At 49.4% G+C, this 21465-nt stretch overlaps 1 protein-coding gene across 1 annotated transcript in view; it reads left to right on the forward strand.

The window, feature by feature from the left end:
• Fat2 (FAT atypical cadherin 2) overlaps positions 1–21465 on the forward strand; it is a 70122-nt gene that overhangs the window by 9527 nt on the left and 39130 nt on the right. The window contains exons 2-7 of the mRNA XM_070022675.1: positions 6358–9639; positions 11642–11956; positions 15665–15723; positions 18263–18574; positions 19275–19485; positions 20971–21110. Of these exons, the coding sequence (XP_069878776.1) occupies positions 6384–9639; positions 11642–11956; positions 15665–15723; positions 18263–18574; positions 19275–19485; positions 20971–21110 (4293 nt within the window). The 5' untranslated portion in view covers positions 6358–6383. The remainder of the gene's footprint in view (positions 1–6357; positions 9640–11641; positions 11957–15664; positions 15724–18262; positions 18575–19274; positions 19486–20970; positions 21111–21465) is intronic.

Here is a 21465-nt window from a genome sequence, read left to right on the forward strand (position 1 = left end):
CTCCACGGAGAGCGGACCGGGAGCCAGGCCTGATGGAAGGCACAGGACGTGTAAGCTCTTACTTGCATCCAGATGCCTCTGAGCACGCCCGCTTACAGATGGGGAAACTGAGGCTCGGAGGTGGAAGGGAACGGACTGACTCAGGCGTAGACACTCAGCTGGCGGCAGAGCCAGGATGAGAACTTGTCAGAGGCTCATGGTGCCTTTCTGGCCACAGAGACAGGAAGAAAGCACCGGCTGCTGGTTCTTTCGGTGACCTTGGCAAGTCCTTTGTTTATTTGGGCCCTTATTTATTGTCTAACTTCAAAAAGAAGAGATGGGCTGGGAAGGTGGCTTAGTGGTAGAATGCCTGCCTAGCATGCTTGAAGTCCTGGGTTCGATTCCTCAGTATTAAATACACAGAAAAAGCCAGAAGTGGTGCTGTGGCTCAAGTGGTAGAGGGCTAGCCTTGAGCAAAAGAAGCTCAGGGACAGTGTCCAAAGCCCTGAGTTCAAGCCCTAGGACTTGCAGGAGAAGGAAGAGATGACTTCTAAACCCTTTCTACTTTTCTTTTTTTTTTTGGTCCCAGTCCTAGGCTTGAACTCAGGGCCTAGGCACTGTCCTGGAGCTTTTTTTCTTTTTTTCTTTTCCTCCCTCAAGGCTGGTGCTTTTCTACTTGAGCCACAGCTCCACTTCCGGCATTTTCTTGGTGGTCCATTGGAGATAAGAGTCTCCTGGAATTTCCTGCCCAGGCTGACTTTGAACTGGGATCCTCAGACCTCAGCCTCCTGAGTAGCTAGGTTGACAGGTGTGAGCCACCAGCACCCAGCTCACTTTCCATTTTCATTAAATCCAGAATCTTCCATTTTCCACCTTGCAGTTAGTTATTGAGCCCCACATTTACTTGGCGGATGAAGGCATTGGGAATTCAACCATGAATAAGAGACATACGTTTTTGTTTTTGTTTTTGTCTTTGTGGAGTTTAGTGTCAACTGGGGGAGACAGTTAAATAAGAACGTATCAGGAAGGACCAGGTGCTGGTGGCTCATGCCTGTCATTCTAGCTACTCAGGAGATAGGAATCTGGAGGATCATAGTTTGAAGCCAGCCTGAACTGAAAAGTCCTCAAGACTTCCTATGTCCAATTAACCAGCAAAATGCCAGACTGGAGATGTGGCTCAAGTGGTAGAGCACCAGCTGTGAGTGAAAAAAAAAGCTGAGCAAGAGCATGAGGCAGGCCCTGAGTTCAAGTCATGATACTGGCACACACACACATATAAAAATATTTTGAGAGGTGATATGAACCATAAAGAATGTACCATGAACTGATTAATAACGCAGCCAATGGGGACAGGAGTTGTTTTAAATTAGGGCTTAGTGGGTAAACATTTGAGGGGAAAACTAGATCACAAGAAAGAAACATCCTTGCGAGACTCTTATGTAGAGAGAGACTTCAAGTGCAAAGGTCCTGAGGCAGGTCCCAGCATGGTAAGTGTTTGCCGAGGAGCGAGGAACCCTGTGTGTTATAGCTTGGTAAGGTTGAGATTGTTGGACGGCATTCTGGGTGAAGCTCATATGGTGATGGGGGAGGGGAGGGAGAGGGGAATCCTTTTAAATCATAGCAAGGCCATTCGATTTTAATCTAAGTGCTACAGGAAGCAGTTATCGCAAAAAAAAAAAAAAAGTTTAAGCCCGTAAGTGATAGGAATTGATTTAAATCTTTACAAGCTCCTTCAAGCCTGACTCTGGTGGCTCACACCTGTCATCCTAGCTACTCAGGATGTGAAATCTGAGGATCGTGGTTCAAAAGCCAGCCTAACAGGAAAGTCTGTGATGTTGTGATGTTCTTATTTCCAATGAACCACCAAAAAAAAAAAGCCATAAGTGGAGTTGTGGTTCAAGTGGTAGAACATTAGCCTTGAGTGAAAATACTAAACGAATCAGCAACCAATCCTTGAATTCAAGACTCAGAACATGCAAAAAAAATAAATGGTTGGGCACTGGCAGCTCACTCCTGTAATCCTAGCTACTCAGGAGGCTGAGATCTGAGGATCATAGTTCAAAGCCAGCCCTCTTAGCTCCAATTAACCACCAGAAAACAGGAAGTGGCACTGTGGCTCAAGTGGTAGAGTGCTCTCCTTGAGCTGAAGAGCTGAGGGACAGCGCCCTGGCCCAGAGTTCAAGCCCTGTGACAGACACACACAAAAAAGGTATTTAAAAATATTAAGTCAAGCTCTTGGTAGCTCACGCCTGTAATCCTAGCTACTCAGGAGGCTGAGAACTGAGGATCATGGTTCAAAGCCAGCCTGGAGCAGGAAATCTGTGAGATTCTTATCCTCACTAAATTCCCCCCCACACACAAAGAAAAACCCAAGCTGGGCCCTGATGACTCACACCTGTCATCCTAACTACTCAAGAGGCTGAGATCTGAGGATCACAGTTCAAAGCCAGCCCAGGCAGGAAAGGCCATGAGACTCTTAACTCCAATAAATCACTAGAAACCTAGAAGTGGCTTGTGGCTCAAGTGGTAGAGCTCTTGCCTTGAGCTGAAGAGCTCAAGGACAGCGCCCAAGCCTAGAATTCAAGCCCCATGACCTATCAAAAAAAAAAGCCAGACAGAGGTGGGAGTTGTGGTTCAAGTAGTAGAGCACCAGCCTTGAGCAAAAAAAAAGTAGAGACAGTGTCCAGGCCATGAGTTCAATCCCCAGGATGGGCACAAAAATCCATCCATCCATCCATCCATCCATCCATCCATCCATCCATCCATCCATCCATCCATTCATCCATCCATTCATACATACATACATACAATATTAGTGCTGGGTTTAGGGGCTTCAATATGCCTTTAAACCCTACTGATGCATTTACCTGGGCCAAGAGAGCACCCTAGAACTTTGTGACCATCCACTAGCCTCCTCTCCCACACATGCGCTCTCTCTCTCTCTCTCTCTCTCTCTCTCTCCCCCCCCCCCCCCCGTCCCCCTGGGGGTGGGGCCAAGCTGTTGCCTCCAGCTCATTTTAACGGCTTGCTCAGCCTGGTGCCCTGTGCAGACTGGGCTGGGTTGAGCTGGGCCTGGCTGGGGGTGGTGGTGGTATCTTGTTGGGGCCTGCCCATGTTGAGCTGACCTGGTGAACAGGAAACTGCTCCCTTAGGGCAGGAGCCCCTGGCAGGCAGATTGCATACAGCTCTCCTCACTGAGCTTGGGTAAAGGGCTTGGACTTCTTGGGGTGAGGTACAGTGGGGAAGGGAAGGTGTTTAGCATCAAGAGCAGTGGCATCTTGCCAGGCCTGGGACCCCAATGATTTAGGAGAGGGGGGGTGGTTCCTACTTCTGCGGTGGCAAAGTGGAGGTGTGTTTGGCTTTTGTCAGTCATGGGGCTTGAACTCTGGGCCTGGGCGCTGTACCTCAGCTCTTCAGCTCAAGGCTAGTGCTCTACCACTTGAGCCACAGCGCCACTTCCGGTTTTCTAGTGGTTTATTGGAGATCAGAGTCTCACGGACTTTCCTGCTTGGGCTGGCTTTGAACTGTGATCCTCAGATCTCAGCCTCCTGAGCAGCTAGGATGACAGGCGTGAGCCACCGGAGCCCGGCTTGGAGGTGTGGTTTTTGCCTGGGAGCAGGAGAGTGGGTAGCTGAAAAGCAAAACCATCTTCAGGCTGAAAGCCGGTGGCTCACGCCTGCCATCCCAGCTACTCAGAAGGCTGAGATCTGAAGATCATAGTTCAAAGCCAGCCAGGGTAGAAAAGCCCGTGAGACGCTTATCTCCAATTTAGCCAGCAAAAAGCTGGAAGTGGAGCAGTGGCTCAAGGGGTAGAGGGCTAACCTAGAGCAAAAGAGCTCAACAGCAGCACCCAGACCCTGAGTTCAAGCCCCAGGACCAGCCCTTCCTCTCCCCCCTCCCCTTTTCTCTCTTCAGTCATTGGCAATGTCTTCTAATAACAATTCCTGACATCGGCTTTTGTACCCCAGATGCGGGCCCATGTCCATCCTGTTTTCTCAGGCACAGGCCATGTGGGCTGGCCCCAGGCAGCTAGGATGGGGTTGTTCTGAGTCTTTTCTGTCCCTGCTGGACTTTCTATCACCCCAGTTTGGCACATCTGGAAACAGGGGGTATGGGGGGGAGGGGGTTCATAGGTCTCAGGTTAGACCTGGCTCCAGGCTTTAACTCCACCCTGGAAGTTTAACACTTTCCTGCCTTTTGAAGAGTCAGGCAACTGGAAAAACAAGTCAGGCTTTTCCATCCAAGAATATTCGAGCACTCCTGGCCCCTGGCCAGGAAGCTGCCAGGAGTGGGATTTCCTAAGGGCAGGTGGGGCACTAGTTGGTGTATTCAGCCTTATGCCTGCCCCGCCCCCGAGCTCTGGCTTTGCCCCGCCCCCTCCACCCCCCCACCCCGTCCTGGGGGAGTCTCACTAGGGCCTGGGCTAGATTAGGGACAGGCCCTCTAGGACCTTTTGGAAAACGTGGATAGGGACAGGGGAGAGGCTGACAGAGGCAGAACGTCCATTTGTGGAGCAAATCTTTATTATTTTTTTTTTTCTTTTACTTTTGCTGGCCATGGGGTTTGAACTCTGGGCCTGGGCGCTGCCCCTCAGCTCTTCAGCTCAAGGCTAGTGCTCTACCGCTTGAGCCACAGCACCAATTCCGGTTTTCTGTCAGTTAACTGGAGCTAATAGTCTCACAGACTTTCCTGCCTGGGCTGGTTTTGAACCAAGATCCTCAGATCTCAGCCTCCTGAGTAGCTAAGATGACAGGCCTGAGCCACCAGTGCCCAGCTATGGACCAGTTCTTAGTGGTCCACCCATTGCGTAATCTGGGGTAAAACTCCTGCCCACTCTGGACCATTTTCTCCCATCTGTGCATGAGAAGTAGGGACTGAGTGCTGTCATCTTTAAGACTCTCTTCTGCTCTGACATTCCAGGAATCTGGGGGCTGGCTGTGTTCTAGTTCACGAGAAGAGGCAGTGTCAGACTTGTGCACGGGACTCTTGCTCTGCTTTTTCTCCTGACAACTGCAATTCCCTGAGCACCCCTACTTTAAAAAAATTAATTTCCATTTACTGATGGTTAATAGTAGCCAAGTATTGTGTCTCATGCCTGTGGTCCCAGCTACTTAGGAGCAGAGATAGGAGGATCACATTCTAAGGCCAGTCCTCAGAGTTAAATTAGGTTGAGACTCTATTTCTTTTTGTTTATTTGTTTGTTTGTTTGTTTTGCCAGTCCTGGGGCTTGAACTCAGGGTCTAGGCACTGTCCCTGAGCTCCTTTTGCTCAAGGCTCACACTCCACCACTTGAGCCACAGAGCCACCTCTGTCTTTTTCTGTTTGTGCAATACTGAGGAATCAAACCCAGGGCTTCATGCATGCTAGGCAAGCACTCTACCACTGAGCCACATTCCCGGACCTTGAGACTCTACTTCAAGAAGCAAATTAGTCACTAAGCACCAGTGATTCACATCTGCAATCCTAGCCACTCAGGTGGCTGAGATCTGAGGATTGTGCTTTGAAACCAGCCTGGGCAAGAAAAGTCCATGAGACTCTTATCTCCAATAACATACTAAAAACAACTCCACAAAACTGCAAGTGGAGCTATGGTTCAAGTTGTAGAATGCCAGCCTTGAGCAAAAGAAACTTCAGGACAGCACCTAGGTCCTGAATTCGAGCCATAGGTTTAGCCTTCTCCCCTCAATAATAAAAAAAGCAAAGTAGGTCAGGTGCTAATGGCTCATTTCTGTAATCTAAGCTACTTTAGAGAGAAAGATTGGGGGTGGGGGTTATGGTTAGAAGTCAGCCTAGGCAAAAGATGAGACCTCATGCCAAAAATCACCAGGACAAGCTGGTCACTGGTAGCCTATAATCCCAGCTAGGCAGGAAGATAAGATCTGAGTATTTTGGTTCAAAGCCAGGCCAGGTGGAAAATTCCATGCAATTTGTATCTCCAATTAGCCAGCAAAAAGCCAGAAGTGGAGGTGTGGTTCAAGTGGTAGAGCTCCAGCCTTGAGCAGGAAAAGCCAAGCAAGAATACCACATGCCCCCCAGAACCAGAGGCACAAGGCTAAAAGCCAAAAAATAAAAATAAAAAAACAAGCCAGGTACTGGTGGCTCACACCTGTAATCCTAACTACTCAGGATGCTGAGATCCAAGGATAGCAGTTCAAAGCCAGCCCTGGCGGGAAAGGTCGTGAGACTCTTATCTCCAATGAACCACTCAGAAAACCAGAAGTGGCGCTGTGGTTCAAGGGGTAGAGCTGAAGAGCTGAGGGAACAGCGCCCAGGCCCAGAGTTCAAGTCCCATGACTAACCATAAATAAATACAATACAATACATCATCTTCCTTGAACCATTTCTTTCCTAACCTTCACGCGTTTCCTTTCTTTCCAGCCAGGATTCCCCAGGATCTTTCCACCATGACTGTTGTCTTGCTGGGTTTGGCTGTCTGGTCCATCCATTGTGTCAGCAGCGAACCAACCCCTGCAGAAAGCACCCCGTCCCTCCCCGCATGGCGCTTCACGCATTCGCTCTACAACGTCTCCATCTACGAGAATTCGGCTCCCAAGACCTATGTGGAAGGCCTGGTGAAGATGGGCATCTACCTGGCCGATCCTCGGTGGACAGTGAAATACCGGATCATCGCCGGGGACGCGTCGAATGTGTTCAAGGCCGAAGAGCATGTGGTGGGCAACTTCTGCTTTCTGAGAATCCGGACCAAGAGTAGCAACACGGCCCTCCTGAACAGAGAGGTACGGGACACGTACGTGCTCATCATCCAGGCCTCCGAAAAGTCCTCAGAGATGGAGGCCCTCACCAGCGTGGCCGTGCGCATCCTGGATCAGAACGACCTGAAGCCCCTCTTCTCCCCGCCTTCTTACAGGGTCACCATTGCAGAAGACGCGCCCCTCAAGAGGCCCATTTGCCAAGTGACAGCCACCGATGCCGATCTGGGCAGGAACGCTGACTTCTATTATGCCTTTAACACCAGATCGGACGTGTTTGCCATTCACCCCACCAGCGGCGTGATCACCGTGGCCGGCAAACTCAACGTCACCCAGAGAGGGAAACACGAACTCCAGGTCCTGGCTGTGGATCGCATGCGCAAGCTGACGGAGGGTAATGGCTTTGGAAATGTGGCTCCCCTGATCATCTACGTGGAACCCTCCTCCAGGAAGCCCCCGGCCATCGCTTCCATGGTGGTGACTTCGACAGATGATGATGATGAGGATGGCAGCTACGCCACGGTCACCGTGGATGGCGTGGGGGCCGACGTGGAATCTCTGGAAATTGTCAGTGGTGACCCGGGTCAGCACTTCAAAGCCATCAAATCCTATGCACATGGCAACCAGTTCAACCTGGTGGCCACCAAGGACATTGACTGGGTTGTGTATCGCCACGGGTTCAATCTCAGCCTCCAGGCCCGGAGTGTGAACAAACCTTTCCATTCCCACATCAAGGCCTTCCACCTCCCACCAGCCCCGCTGGACTCGCTTAGGTTCGAGAAGGCCATGTACAGGGTTCAACTTCACGAGTCTTCTCCTCCTGGGAGTCGGGTAGCCCTGGTCAAAGTGACCCCGATTGTCCCCACCCTGCGGTATGTCCTAAAGCCATCCCCTGATAGCGCCGGCTTTAAACTTAACACCCGTACTGGGTTGATCACCACTACCAAGGTCTTGGATTTTCAAGATGGTGCCCAATACCAGTTGCATATCAGGACCTCGGTGGGCGTGGCCTCCACCACTGTGGTCATCGACGTGGTGGATGGTAATAACCACGCCCCCGTCTTCAGCAGGCCTTCCTACGAGGGCATAGTGGAGGAGAACTTGCCTGTAGGCACCCCAGTTTTGACTGTCTCAGCCACCGATCAAGATCCTGGAGAGAATGGCTGCTTCACTTATTGTCTTGTGGGTCCCCAAGGGGTGCCATTTACCATCGATCCTTTCTCAGGGGTCATCTCCACCACCAAACCCATGGATTACGAGCTCATGAAGAGAATTTATACCTTCCGTGTACGGGCATCCGATTGGGGGTCTCCATTCCGCCAAGAGAAAGATGTGTCGGTATCCATTCGGCTCAAGAACTTGAATGACAACCAGCCTATGTTCGAAGAGGTCAACTGTACCGTGACTCTGCGCCAAGACTCACCGGTGGGCAGGTCTGTGCTGACCATGTCAGCCATCGACGTGGACGAGCTCCAGAACCTCAGATATGAGATCATGTCGGGCAACGAGCGGGGGTATTTTGATCTCCATCATTTCTCTGGGGTGATCTCCCTCAGGCGTTCCTTTACGAATCTCACTGGTGGCCAGCCCACGAGCTATTCCTTAAAGATCACAGCCACCGATGGCCAACACCACGCCACGCCCACCACGGTGAATGTCACCGTGGTGCAGGACCCCCGTCTGGAAGCCCCGGCCACCTGTGACAAAACGGGGGTGTTGACACATTTCACCCAGACCATCCTCCATTCTGTGAGCCTCCAGGACCAGGAGTTCAGTGATGAAGAAGTCGCTTCCCTGAGTGCCTATCAGATCAATGACCACGCCCCCCGCTTTGAGGACCACTTCCCTCAGACCATTGATGTCTCTGAGCAGGTTCCCACGGACACACCCTTGGCCCACCTGGCCGCCACCGACCCCGATGAGGGCTTCCATGGCAAACTGGTCTACGTGATTGCAGAAGGCAATGATGAAGGTCGCTTTGACCTTGAGCTGGAGACAGGGTGGCTGAGGGTAGTGGCCCCCCTGGATTATGAGGCCACCAGTTTCTACGTGCTCAACGTGACCGTGTATGACCTGGGCACGCCTCAGAAGTCCTCCTGGAAGTTGCTGACGGTGAGCGTGCAAGACTGGAATGACAATGCGCCTCAGTTTCCCCCGGGTGGGTACCAGCTCACCGTCTCGGAAGACACCGACGTGGGAACGACTATCGCAGAGCTGCAAGCCCACGATGCTGACTCAGAGGAAAATGGCAGGGTTCGCTACACCCTGCTGAGTCCCACGGACAGATTCTCCCTGCATCCTCACACTGGGGTGCTGGTGGTCACGGGGCCCCTCGATCGCGAATCCGAACCCCGCTATGTGCTCAAGGTAGAAGCCAGGGATCAACCCAGGACGGGCCATCAGCTCTACTCAGTCACCGATTTGATCATCACCTTGGCCGATACCAATGACAATGCCCCCCAGTGTGTCCCCGAGCCCAGCCGCCTGAGGGTCCCCGAGGACCTGCCCCCCGGGACCGTGTTGACTTTCCTGGATGCCTTCGACCCCGATCTCGGCCCCTCAGGGGACCTGCGCTATGTCCTGTTGGATGATGTCCACGGAACCTTCCGGATCGACCTGCTGACGGGGGTGTTGAGTCTGGAGAGAGAGTTGGACTTTGAGAAGCGGGCTGGGTACAATCTGAGCCTGTGGGTTAGGGACAGTGGAAGGCCCCTGTCCCGCAGGACCCTCTGTCACGTGGAAGTGACGGTCCTGGACGTGAATGAGAATCTCCACCCTCCTCGCTTCATCTCCTTCGTGCACCAGGGCCAGGTGCGGGAGGAGAGCCCCCCGGGGACGCCTGTAATGCAGGTGACCGCCCAGGATGATGATGACGGCTCGGATGGGGAGCTGCAGTACTTTCTGCGGGCTGGTACCGGCCTTGATGCCTTTAGTATCGACCGGGATACAGGTACAGAGGGGGAGGTGGAATGGGGGCTGTCAGGGTCAGCAGGAAGAAAGGTGGGGGGGGGGCAGGAGGTTAGGAATGCGTTGGAGGAAGCCAGGCCGAGTGGAAAACAAAGGTGAAAGGGCCAAGGGACACCAACTAGGTCCTAAGTTCAAGCCCCAGTACCAGCAAGGGGGGGGGGAGGGAGGGAGGGAGAGAAGAAGGAAGAGGGAGAGAGAAAGAGAAAGAGAAAGAGAGAAAGAAAAAAAGAATGAGAGAAAGAAAGAGAAAGTAAAAAGAAAAATTTAAAAATTAAAAATTACTAGACACACACACACACACATAAACACCTTCTTCTTCTTTCTCCTCTTCCCCTCCTCCTTCTCCTCCTCCCCCTCCTCCTTTTCTTCCTCCTCCTCCTCCTCCTTCCTCTCTCTCTGCTTATGAAAGTAATTTATACTGACTATACATTTTAAACTACAATTATACATAAGAAATCAATGTTCCATTTGGACACCAGTGGTTCACGCCTATCATCCTAGATGGTACTCAGGAGGCTGAGATCTGAGGATCATAGTTCAAAGCTAGCCTGGGCAGGAAAGTCTGTGAGACTCTCATTTCCAATTAACTACCTCCCCCCCCCCAAAAAAAAATCTAGAAGTGGCACTGTGGCTCAAGGTAGGGTGCTAGCTTTGAGCAAAAAAAAAAAGCTCAGGGACAGTGCCCAGGTCTTGAGTTCAAGCCCCCAAAGCAAACAAACAAATATTCTTTTATGTCTCATCTCCCCAAATATAATCTTTACCAACGATTTCGTTTCTGATCGAATTTTGTACTCTGTGTATCTGGTATATTTTCACTATTTACTGTCTGTCTGTCTGTCTTCATTTGTGCTAGTACTGGGGCTTGAACTCAGAGCCTCTAGCTCTTGCTTGGCTTTTTTTGCTCAAGGCTAGTGCTCTAAGACTTGATCCACACCTCCACTTCCAACTTCTTGCTAGTTAATCCAAGATAAGAGTCTCACAGACTTTTCTGCCCAGGCTCTGATTTTAAACCAGGATCCTCAGATCTCAGCCTCCTGAGGAGCGAGAATTACAGGCATGAGCTGCCAGCGCCTGGCTTGATTTTATTATTACAAAAATGTAAGACAGTAGATGCTATTATAAACTTTACCTTTTCCACCTCCTGCAACACATTTTATCAGCACGTAAATATTTTTTGTTCTTTATTCTATCACACAGATGCCATATCCTCATTTGGATACCTGTACTCATTTAAATGACTCTCCACAATAACAACTCTTCAGAGTTTCTAAGTCAAAAGATTCTGGGCATTTGTGTCAATGAATGGTGCATAGGATCAAATCCCAGAGCTTCATACATGCCTTGTGGATATTCTCCATTTCCAGTAGTAGTGCCTATTTCCAATTGCCCTCCAAAAAGGCAACACTGACTTATTATCTAATTAATTACTTGCTTAATTAATTTCTGTGCCTTTACTGGGGCTTGAACTCAGGGCCTGGGTGCTGTCCTTTAGATTTTGGTGTTTTTGTTTTTTGTTTTAGTCAATTCTGGGGCTTGAACTCAGGGCCTGGGAACTGTCCCTGAGCTTCTTTTGCTCAAGGTTACTATGTGAGAGCCACAGCGCCACTTCTGGCTTTTTCTGTATATGTGGTGCTGAGGAATCGAACCCAGGGCTTCATGCATGCTAGGCAAGCACTCTACCACTAACCCACATTCCGAGCCCCATTTAGATTTTTTTTTTCACTCAAGACTGGTGCTCTACCACTTGAGCCACACTTCTACTTCTGTTGTCTTTGGGTTTTTGTTTGTTTTGTTTTGTTGATTCATTGGAGATCGTATCACAGGTTCTGTGCTGGTGGCTCACGCCTGACATCCTAGCTACTCAGGAGGCTTAGATCTGAGGATCTTAGTTTAAAGCCAGCCTGGGCTGGAGGAAGGGCAATTTCTAAAGTTGTTTTGAGCTCTAAAAGTACTTTGAATTGGGGGGGGGGATGTATTGTCTCCAGGAATGATTCAGACGCTGGCGCCCCTGGATCGAGAATTCACCCTCTCCTATTGGCTGACAGTGCTGGCTGTGGACAGGGGTTCGATACCCCTGTCTGCTGTCACTGAAGTCTACATTGAGGTGACGGATGTGAATGACAACCCACCCCGGATGTCCCAAGCCGTGTTCTACCCCTCTGTCCTGGAGGACGCACCTCTGGGCACTTCTGTGTTGCAGCTGGATGCCTTGGACCCGGATTCCAGCTCACAGGGGAAGCTCACGTTCAACATCACTGGGGGGAACCACGGGGGATTCTTCCTGATCCATCCATCCACAGGTAAGGATGTAGGAAGCTGGTAGACCACAGTGTCCATGGTGATGCTGCGAAGTCCCCAAGGGCTTCTGGGGACTTGTGGGAAATTCAGGCCATCTAAGCGCTGCCCTAGGTCAAGGGAGTCAGGATTCTGGGATGGGGCCAGCAATCTGTTTTTGTTTTCTTGTTTTTGCCAGTCCTGGGTCTTGAAAACTCTGGGCCTGGGTGCTGTCTCTCAGCTCTTCAGCTCAAGGCGAGTGCTCTGCCACTTGAGCCACAGCGCTACTGCTGGTTTTCTGGTGGTTTCTTGGAGATAAGAGTCTCCTGGACTTTCCTGCCCTGGCTGACTTTGAACCACGATCTTCAGATCTCAGCCTCCTGAGTAGCTAGGATGACAGGTGGGAGCCACTGGTGCCGGGCTAGCAATCTGTTTTTAACAAGCCTCACAGGGAGTTCTTCGGAGGAGTGCTAACATTTGAGGCACTTTTCTACAAAGCGCATCTCCATAGGCAGGACAAAAGGAGATATATCTGAGGTTAGTTTTCTTGCCCTTGAGTCTAGCAGGCCACCCAGAGATCAAGCAGGGACAACTTCTACCTTACAAATATGTCCAAAGTGACCCCACCCCTGAGGGACAAGCCATAACTCAGAAGCCATCTTTACCCCCGCTCCAGGCTGATCTCAGGCCTGCCCACCGAATGATGACCATAGGGATCCATAGGAGACTAGAGCTTCTCTTACTAGTGTCTGTCCTTGGTGCAAGGGCATAGGAAAAAAGGCCCATCCAGGGCCAGCAGGGGGCAGTAGTGAGCCATATGGAGGTGTTGGGTGGACAAGCTTTCTCCAACTGAAAAAACCACCAATTCTGCCAGGTACTGGTGGTTCACACCTGTCATCCTGGCTACTCAGGAGGCCGAGATCTGAGAATTTTAAAGCCAGCTTGGGCAAGAAAATCCATGAGACTCTTACCTCCAGTTCACCAACTAAAAGCTACCAGTGGAGGTGTGGTTCAAGGGATAGAGCATCAGCCTTGAATGAAAAAGCTAAGGCACAGTGCCCAGGTCTTGGGTTCAAGGCCCAAAGTTTATTTTATAGACTGCCTAGTAGGAACAATGTTTGTTTTTTTTCCTGTACTTTTTCCTAGGAAAACAATCTGAAGGTGCTTTTTTTTTTTTTTATTGGCACTCATCTGTCCCTCCTTTTGTAGAAAGGCTTAAAGACCTCTTGCCTGGGGCATTGACTTTTCAAGATCTTCTAAATCCCACTTCTGTTTACTATCAACAGTTTTCCTTATAGCAGGGCTGGCACGGTGCCCTCAAAGGCAGAGATGGTCTGTTTCATTGTCATGGAGAAGATATTCTAATAGGAACGAACTTTTATGTGTGTGTGTGTTTGAAATCAGGGCCTAGTTACTGTCCCTGAGCATTTTTTTTTATTGTTGTTGTTCAAGGCTGGCGCTCTACCACTTGAGCCACAGCTCCACTTCTGGCTTTTTTGGTGGTTCGCTTGGAGATTAGAGTCTCATGAGCTTTCTTACCTGGTCTGGCTTTAACTGTGATCCTCAGATCTCAGCTTCCTGAGTAGATAGGATGAGAGGTATGAGCCCCCAGTGCCCAGCTATCGACACACAAAAAGAAGCAAAAAAGAAAAAGAAAAAATAAGAATGCACAACAGTCACAAGCACTCTGCTGTCAGGGAGTCTGTCCCTCCCTCCTGTGACCGGCCCATGAAGGCAGAGCCAATGAAATCTCACTGACCTATGCCTAGCTGCATCGGACTCTTTGCCTTCCCCATTCCTCCTGCTGCCTCTCTAGCCTCTGGCCACAGTCACAGCATGGCTTCCGTTCCCAGCAGCCTCCAGTACAGGGCCTTGAATCCACAGTTCTTCCTGCCAGGAGTCACCTCTTCTTCCCTTTTATCTAGCCCGTTTCTGCTTCCCACAGCCTGGCCCGCCTCTTCTTTCTAGTTTTCCTGATAGACCATATATACTTCCGGGTCACAGTTCATTTCTGACTGGTCCATTAGTTATCTGCCCAAAGTTTTCCCAGAACAGGGACCATGACTAGTTTCAGTCCCCAGCATCCAGTAGGAGCTCAATAAGTACTTGTTTATTAAAAAAATTATTTGTGCTAGTGGTACTGGGACTTGAACTCAGGACCTTACATTCTAACTTCACTTTTTCTTTCAGCCATACCTCTGCTTCTGGCTTTTTTGCTACTCGATTGGAGATACGTGTCTCATGGGCTTTCTTGCCCAGGTTGACTTTGAAGCACAATCCTCAGATCTCAGCCTCCTGAATAGCTAGAATGACTGGCATGAGCCACCAACACTAGCTACTTCACTCTGATTTTCCTAGAACTGAAAGCAATGATTGTGCTCGCTGTTAGAACTCCTGAGAAACAGCCCTTTCTGCCCAACAATGGATTTATTGTGGAAGTAGCTGTTTACCTTTTTTTTTTTTTTTTTTGCCAGTCCTGGGGCTTGAACTCAGGACCTGGGCAATGTCCCTGAGCTTCTTTTGTTCAAGGCTAGCACTCTATCACTAGAGCCACAGTGCTACTTCTAGCTTTTTCTGTGTATGTGATACTGAGGAATCGAACCCAGGGCTTCATGCATGCTAGGTGAGCACTCTACCACTAAACCACATTCCCAGCCTACATTTTTAAAAAAAAATTCTGGGATTTATCATCTAGTTATCATCTAGTTATGCTCAGCTATTGGCTTAGACTCTGTAGCTTGCCCAATCAATGTGCTCTGCAAATCAGATGCCTAGCTAATCAGCAGCCTGCCCAACCAGATGTCTGGCCAATCAACAGCTTATCCAATCAGCAGCTTCTACAACCAGCAGCCTGCTCCCAAGTCAAATACCTGATTTATCATCTAGTTATCTCTTTAGAATAAAACCCTCCAAATGGAGATGTCCAGTTCTGACCTTCCAGAAGGACCTGAAAGGTCATCTAATTCAATTTTCTTTTCAGAGGGTTAACAACCCAGCACAGAGGAGGAGGGATAGGCAGATGACTTCTGAAGGAGGGGCATAGAAGGCCTCTCCTGAGTAAGGAAACTGAGGCTGGAACAGAGGATTGGCCATGCCATAGGAGGAAGGGAGGGGCTGAGCCCGGCAGCAGCATCCTTATTGGATGAGAACTTCCCAATTTCAAAGACCCTGGCCACGCCCATCCCCACAGAAGATAATGAAGCATGAACAGATCTCATGAACTTCTAAGCACGAAGAGAAGGTGCTGATAATCACCATGACCCTGTGTAACCATTCTGATGGCATGGGCTTTGATTGGACCAGCTGCTGATTGGCCAGGCTGCTGATTGGCCCAGCATCTGGTTGGGCAGGCTGCGGATTGGTCAGGTATTTGACTTGGGGGCAGGCTGCTGGTTGTAGAAGCTGCTGATTGGTTAGGCTGTTGATTGGCCAGACATCTGATTGGGCAGGCTGCTGATTAGTTAGGCATCTGATTTGCGGAGCACATTGATTGGGCAAGCTACAGAGGCTAAGCCAATAGCTGAGCATGAATCTGTCATCCCCATTTTTTTAAAATGAAGATTGGAATGCCAGCGAGGACCTTATCTCTCCTGCCGTCTCCGTTTTCCTTTTACCCAGAGTTCCATTTCCCCTTAACATATTTGTTTCTCCAAAGACCAGAAGAATTCTCCTCTGGACACTGAATGCAATACTGATCATTTATATTTATATTCTATGATCACCTCTCCTCCCAGGTCTCCTATCTACCGCCAGGCAGCTGGACAGAGAGAGCAAGGATGAACACGTCCTAGAGGTGAGTGTTGGTGAAGCTGGTTGCTGCCTTTGAACCGGAAGGAGGCCAGGCTGGGCACCACTTCTGATTCCAACATCAGCCTTGAAGTCACCTTTATGACTCCGGCTCCCAGCCTTTCTGAAGTTGCTGGCGAAAGTCCTTAGGTCTCTGCTAACTCCTCAGCACCAAGAAGAAGGAAAGAAAGGGGAAACCATATTCAGGTGGGCGGGAACCATAGGTAGATGAGTAATGCCGGAAGTGAATGCAGGGAGGGAGGAAGGAAGAAGACACACGTGCTGTGTGGATTGAGCAGGATTCGCTCAAGGTCAAGTGCTAGGTTAGTAGCAGAGTTAGCAGGGAAACCTTTTGCCAGCTGGGTGCTGGTGGGCTCACACTGGTCATTGTACATAATCATGAGGCTGAGATCTGAGGAGCTTGGTTCAAAGCCAGCCTGGACAGAAAACCCAGAGAGACTCTTATTCCAATTAACCAGGAAAAAAAGAAGCTGGAAATGGGAATGTGGCATTCAAAGCATTAGCTTTGAATAAAAAAGCTAAGGAAGAGGGTAAGGTCTTGAAGTCAAGCTCTGGTACTGAGTACACACACACACACACACACACACACACACACACACACACACACACACACACATCCCTATATGCATTTTTTTGGGAGTACATACACACACACACACACACACACACACACACACACACACACACACACACACACACCCCTATATGCATGTTTTTTTGGGAGTACATATCCATCATGCTGAGAGGTGTCCATCAGTGATCTAGAGGGGATTAAATCAAGAGCAAAAAATGCTAGGTGGGAAATCTGGCTGTTTCCCCACCCCAGCCCATCCATACTTGATGAACAGACATCTCTTCTAGTCTTGAGGTAACAGGAGGTAGGGATACAAACTTTCTAGAAGACTTTGAATCACTTTTGCCTTCCAAGCTTGCAAGCTCAGTAATTTTCTTTTCTTTTGAAAGAACTGGGTATTGTTAGGAAGTAATAGCTAAATGGCCTCTTAAGATTCATATGGACAGGGCTGGGAAGGTGGCTCAGTGGTAGAGTGCTTGCCTTGCATGCTCAAGGCCCTGGGTTCGATTCCTCAGCACCACATAAGCAAAAAGAAAAAAGCCGGAAGTGGCGCTGTGGCTCAAGTGGTAGAGCACTAGCCTTGAGCTGAAGAGCTGAGGGACAGTGCCCAGGCCCAGAGTTCAGGCCCCACGACTGGACCCAAAAAAAAAAAAAAAAAAGATTCATATGGACAGAAACAGGAAGCATTGTTCATAACTCAGTAACAGATATCTACCTGAGAGACAGAGAGACAGACAGATTGGTTGATACATATAATAGATAGATTCAGATTGAAGACAGATTGTGACAATATATACATATAACAGATAGATATAGATAGGTAGGCTGGGTACCAGTAGCTCATGCTTGTAATTCTAGCTACTCAGGATGCTTAGATCTGAGGATCACAGTTCAAAGCCAGCCAAGGCAGGAAAGTCTGTGAGACTTGTATCTCCAGTTAATCACCAGACAACCAGACGTGACACTGTGGCTCAAGTGATAGAACACTTGCCTTGAGCTGAAGAGCTGAGGGACAGTGCCCAGACCCAGAGTTGAAGCTCCATGGCTAACAAACAAACCCCAAAAGGATATAGATAAATAGATGAAAGATAGATGATGAGGATGATATAAATATAGATGACAAATAGATAGATGATAGCTATAATAAATATAGATAATAAATTATATACCTATAGATAAATAAATGACACTTGGTGATGATAGATATAGCTAAGTGATAGGTAGATAGATGACAGAGAGTTGATTATGATAGACAGGTATAGATGATAAATGGATGATAGATAAATACACAGAAATATAGATGTGTGATGATAGAGATTGAACCCAGAGCCTTGTGCAGTTAGACAAGTGATCTCCCACTAAACTACATTCCCACAAATCTAAACACAGAACAAAATCCTGCATCATTGTGAATCAAATTCCCTACCTTCTCTCCTACCAGGTCTTTACCTGGGACCATCGACCCCTGTACAGAGTCGTTTTTCTTCTGCTATTACCTTAGAGCCTTTTCCCTCCATCTAGACTTTATTTCATACATCTGGCTGTGTAGTTGGCCTAGAAGTCTCCACCTGTTCCTGCATGAACATCTCATCTCGAGCAGCTTGAGGAAAGCTGAAGATTACAAGCTAGTCTCTAAGAAATGGTCCAGAGGGCTTTCCCAGGGGGAAGAGCACCAGCTTGGGCCCAGAGACTCTGGCTTTGGCTTCTTCCGGTTCCCTCTAGTATCTTTCTCCTGTTCTCCCTGATTTTCTTGTGTGTAAGGTTCCTGGAGAGCTATGTTCCAAGTGGGTGAGGTTATGCGAATAGCCATAATAAGCGTATTCCAAACCAGGACTACTGAACTGCCCTTTGCAGCCTGGAAAAGCACATGTAGGCTTGTGGATGTGACCGTCCCGATGCACTTCTTTGCATTGGATAATCCAGATGTTTCCCCGCTGCATTCTGTCTCCAGGTGACTGTGCTGGACAATGGGGAACCCCTCCTGAAGTCCACTTCCAGAGTGGTGGTGAGCATCTTGGATGTCAACGACAACCTACCTGTGTTTTCCCACAAGCTCCTCAATGTCCGCCTTCCAGAGAGGCTGAGCCCCGTGTCTCCTGGGCCTGTGTACAGGCTGGTGGCTTCAGACCTGGATGAGGGTCTAAATGGCAAAGTCACCTATAGTATTGAAGAGAGCGATGAGGAGGGCTTCAGAATCGACCCAGGCACCGGTGTGGTGTCATCCAGCAGTACCTTTGCAGCCGGCGAATATAACATCCTCACGGTGAGCGGAGACAGGGGGAGGCCATGGAGCCAGAGGGGCGGAAAGGACTGGAGGGGAGAGGAGGACAGACAGACCACTGTCAATGCAGTGGGAGCAGCAATCATCTTCTGGGTCTGCCCAGAGAAACCGGAAATCCTCATCTCACTCCAGGATCAGAATTCCAGGCCCTTCTCTTTAAGTAAAGAACTAGGGAATCCACTCTGTTCCTCCAGATGGAAATTTAGTGAATGGGGTGAGGTGGGGTAGGGTTTGAATCAAGATGTGCCTAACTGGGTGAGCTGGTGGCTCACGCCTGTAATCCCAGCTACTCAGGAGGCTGAGATCTAAGGATCATGGTTCAAAGCCAGTCCTGGCAGGAAAGACCCCGAGATTCTTATCTCCAAATGAACCACCAGGAAACCAGAAGTGGCACTGTGGCTCAAAGTGGTAAAGTGCTCGCCTTGAGCAAAAACAAAAGCTCAGGGACAGAGCCCAGGCCCCAAGTTCAAGCCCCACCACTACCAGCAGCAGCAGCAGCAACAGCATAAAGAGTGGTTTTGATTATTGTCCTCAAACCAGGGAGTTCTGGACCTCAGATACTCATGGTGCTTCTGGAAACTAGCCCTGGGGCCTGTTTCTAGTCAGACTTCATGTGTGTGTTCCATGAATGAGTGAGCAGATGGGAAGCGGGGCTCAAATACAGGTGTTGATGTCTTTTTAGATCAAGGCAACTGACAGTGGGCAACCGCCACTCTCGACCAGCGTCCGGCTGCATATTGAGTGGATTCCTCAGCCTCGGCCGTCCTCCGTACCCCTCGTCTTTGATGAACCCCAGTACAGCTTCACAGTCATGGAGACAGACCCCGTAAACCATATGCTAGGGGTCATCAGTGTAGAAGGCCGGCCTGGCCTCTTCTGGTTCAACATCTCAGGTGAGATCCAAGGAAAATGTTAGACCAGCCTTGGTCCTCCTGGGATATCTTTCTGATACCCCTCCCTCTCCTGCTTATACCTTTTACCCCTGAGGGGCGTTCACCCTTTCTCAACCCTTCCAGGGTTTTTGTTTGTTTTTTGTTTTTGTCGGTCGTGGGGCTTGAACTCTGGGCCTGGGTGCTGTCCCTGAGCTCTTCAGCTCAAGACGAGCGCTCTACCACACTGAACCACAGTGCCACTTCCAGTTTTCTGGTGGTTTAGTGGAGATAAGAATCTCACAGATGTTCCTGCCGGGGCTGGCTTTAAACCACGATCCTCAGATCTCAGCCTCCTGAGTAGCTAGGAATACAGGCGTGAGCCACCGGCTCCTGGCTCAGTACCTGGTTTTGAACTCAAGGTTCTATACTTGAGTCGTTTGCTAACTCAGTTGGTAGTCTACTCCTTGAACCATGGCTCCAGCCCAGCTAATTTTTGCTGGTCATTTTGGAGATGGTGTAGCTCATAGACTTTCCCTCTTGAGCTGGCTTTGAACCTCCATCCTCCAGATCTTATCCTGATTAGTGGCCAGAGTGCAATGAAAATGATTTATGTCAGCCATGTTGCCATTACAAACTTGATCTCCAGTGGATCACCTCCCCAGTCTTCCTGGTGACCCCGATTAGAGCCGGGCAGTATCTTAGTTACTGTCAATACTGAGGAGATCTAAGATGAATGCTCTCTAAAAAGTCCCAGAAGTGAAACCATAAAATCAACATAGAATGAATTGGTCGACTGTGAACTTGAAATAAGTTTGTGGCCATGCACAGTGTCCTGTTTTTCTTCTTCTTTTTATTTTAATTCTTTTCCTTTTTGACCCAAGAATGCTAAGCATGTGATGTATCACTGAACTGTACCACAAGCCCCATTCTCATTCCTATTTGCGCATGCACGTGTGTGTGTGTGTGTGTGTGTGTGTGTGTGTGTGTGTGTGTGTGTGTGTGTGTGTGTGTGTGTGTGTGTGTGTGTATCTGTCTGTCCTGGGGCTGGAAATCAGGGCCTGGGCACTGTCCCTGAACTCCTGCTTGCTCAAGGCTAGTGCCCCTACCACTAGAGCCACAGCTCCATTTCTGGCTTTTTTGGGTATTGAATTGGAGACAAGAGTCTCACAGGCTTTCCTGTCTGGGCTGGCTTTGAACTGCGATCCTCAGATCTCAGCCTCCTGAGTGACTAGGATGACAGGCCTGAGCCACCAGCACCTGACTTACTGGTAGCTTTTTAGGATTTCCCAGGAGCTAACCTCCAGCCTGCCACCCAGCTAGCAACAGTTTTTAAAACACGCTTAGGCTCCTCTGATTCAGGTTCTTCCTTGAGTCTTGATCAGCCAAGGCCAGCCAAGGTCAGTCCCAAGTGATAAATCTGATAGCCACAGCCACATTCGCACTGGATGATTGTAGCCTGTCATCAAGGCCATGTGTGATCTTCTCTCCCTTCCCCCCTCTCCTCAGATGGTGACAAGGACATGGACTTTGACATCGAGAAGACCACAGGCAGCATCGTCATCGCCAGACCTCTGGACACAAGGAGAAGATCCCGCTATAACTTGACGGTGGAGGTGACCGATGGATTCCACACCATTGCCACTCAGGTGATGGGCTTCAGCCTGCAATTCCTGCCCTGAGACCATGGGGGGGGGGGAGTGGCCTGCTTGGTTGGGCAGGAGCCACAGGTCTCCTGTGGGTGTGGCCCGCCTCCAAGAATGCTCGAATTACAGTCCAAGTTCTGGCTCTGGTCTTCCTTTAATAACATTCTACTTCTGCAATCTTGGGGGGAATCTTTGCTCCACAAGGATTCCCCGCCCCCCCACATGTCCAAATGAGCAGTTCTAATTAAACCTAGGATGCCAGGGAGCTATTTTGGCCACAAAGAATGATTGTCAGTGAAGAGGGGTCCCCACTTCAAGGCTGGCTGAAATAGAAAGTCTTGGTTTGGTGGATTGGATT

This window comes from Dipodomys merriami, unplaced genomic scaffold (genome assembly GCF_024711535.1).
Source record: "Dipodomys merriami isolate MVZ:Mamm:240054 unplaced genomic scaffold, mDipMer1.0.p SCAF_151, whole genome shotgun sequence".
Taxonomy (NCBI): Eukaryota; Metazoa; Chordata; class Mammalia; order Rodentia; family Heteromyidae; genus Dipodomys; species Dipodomys merriami.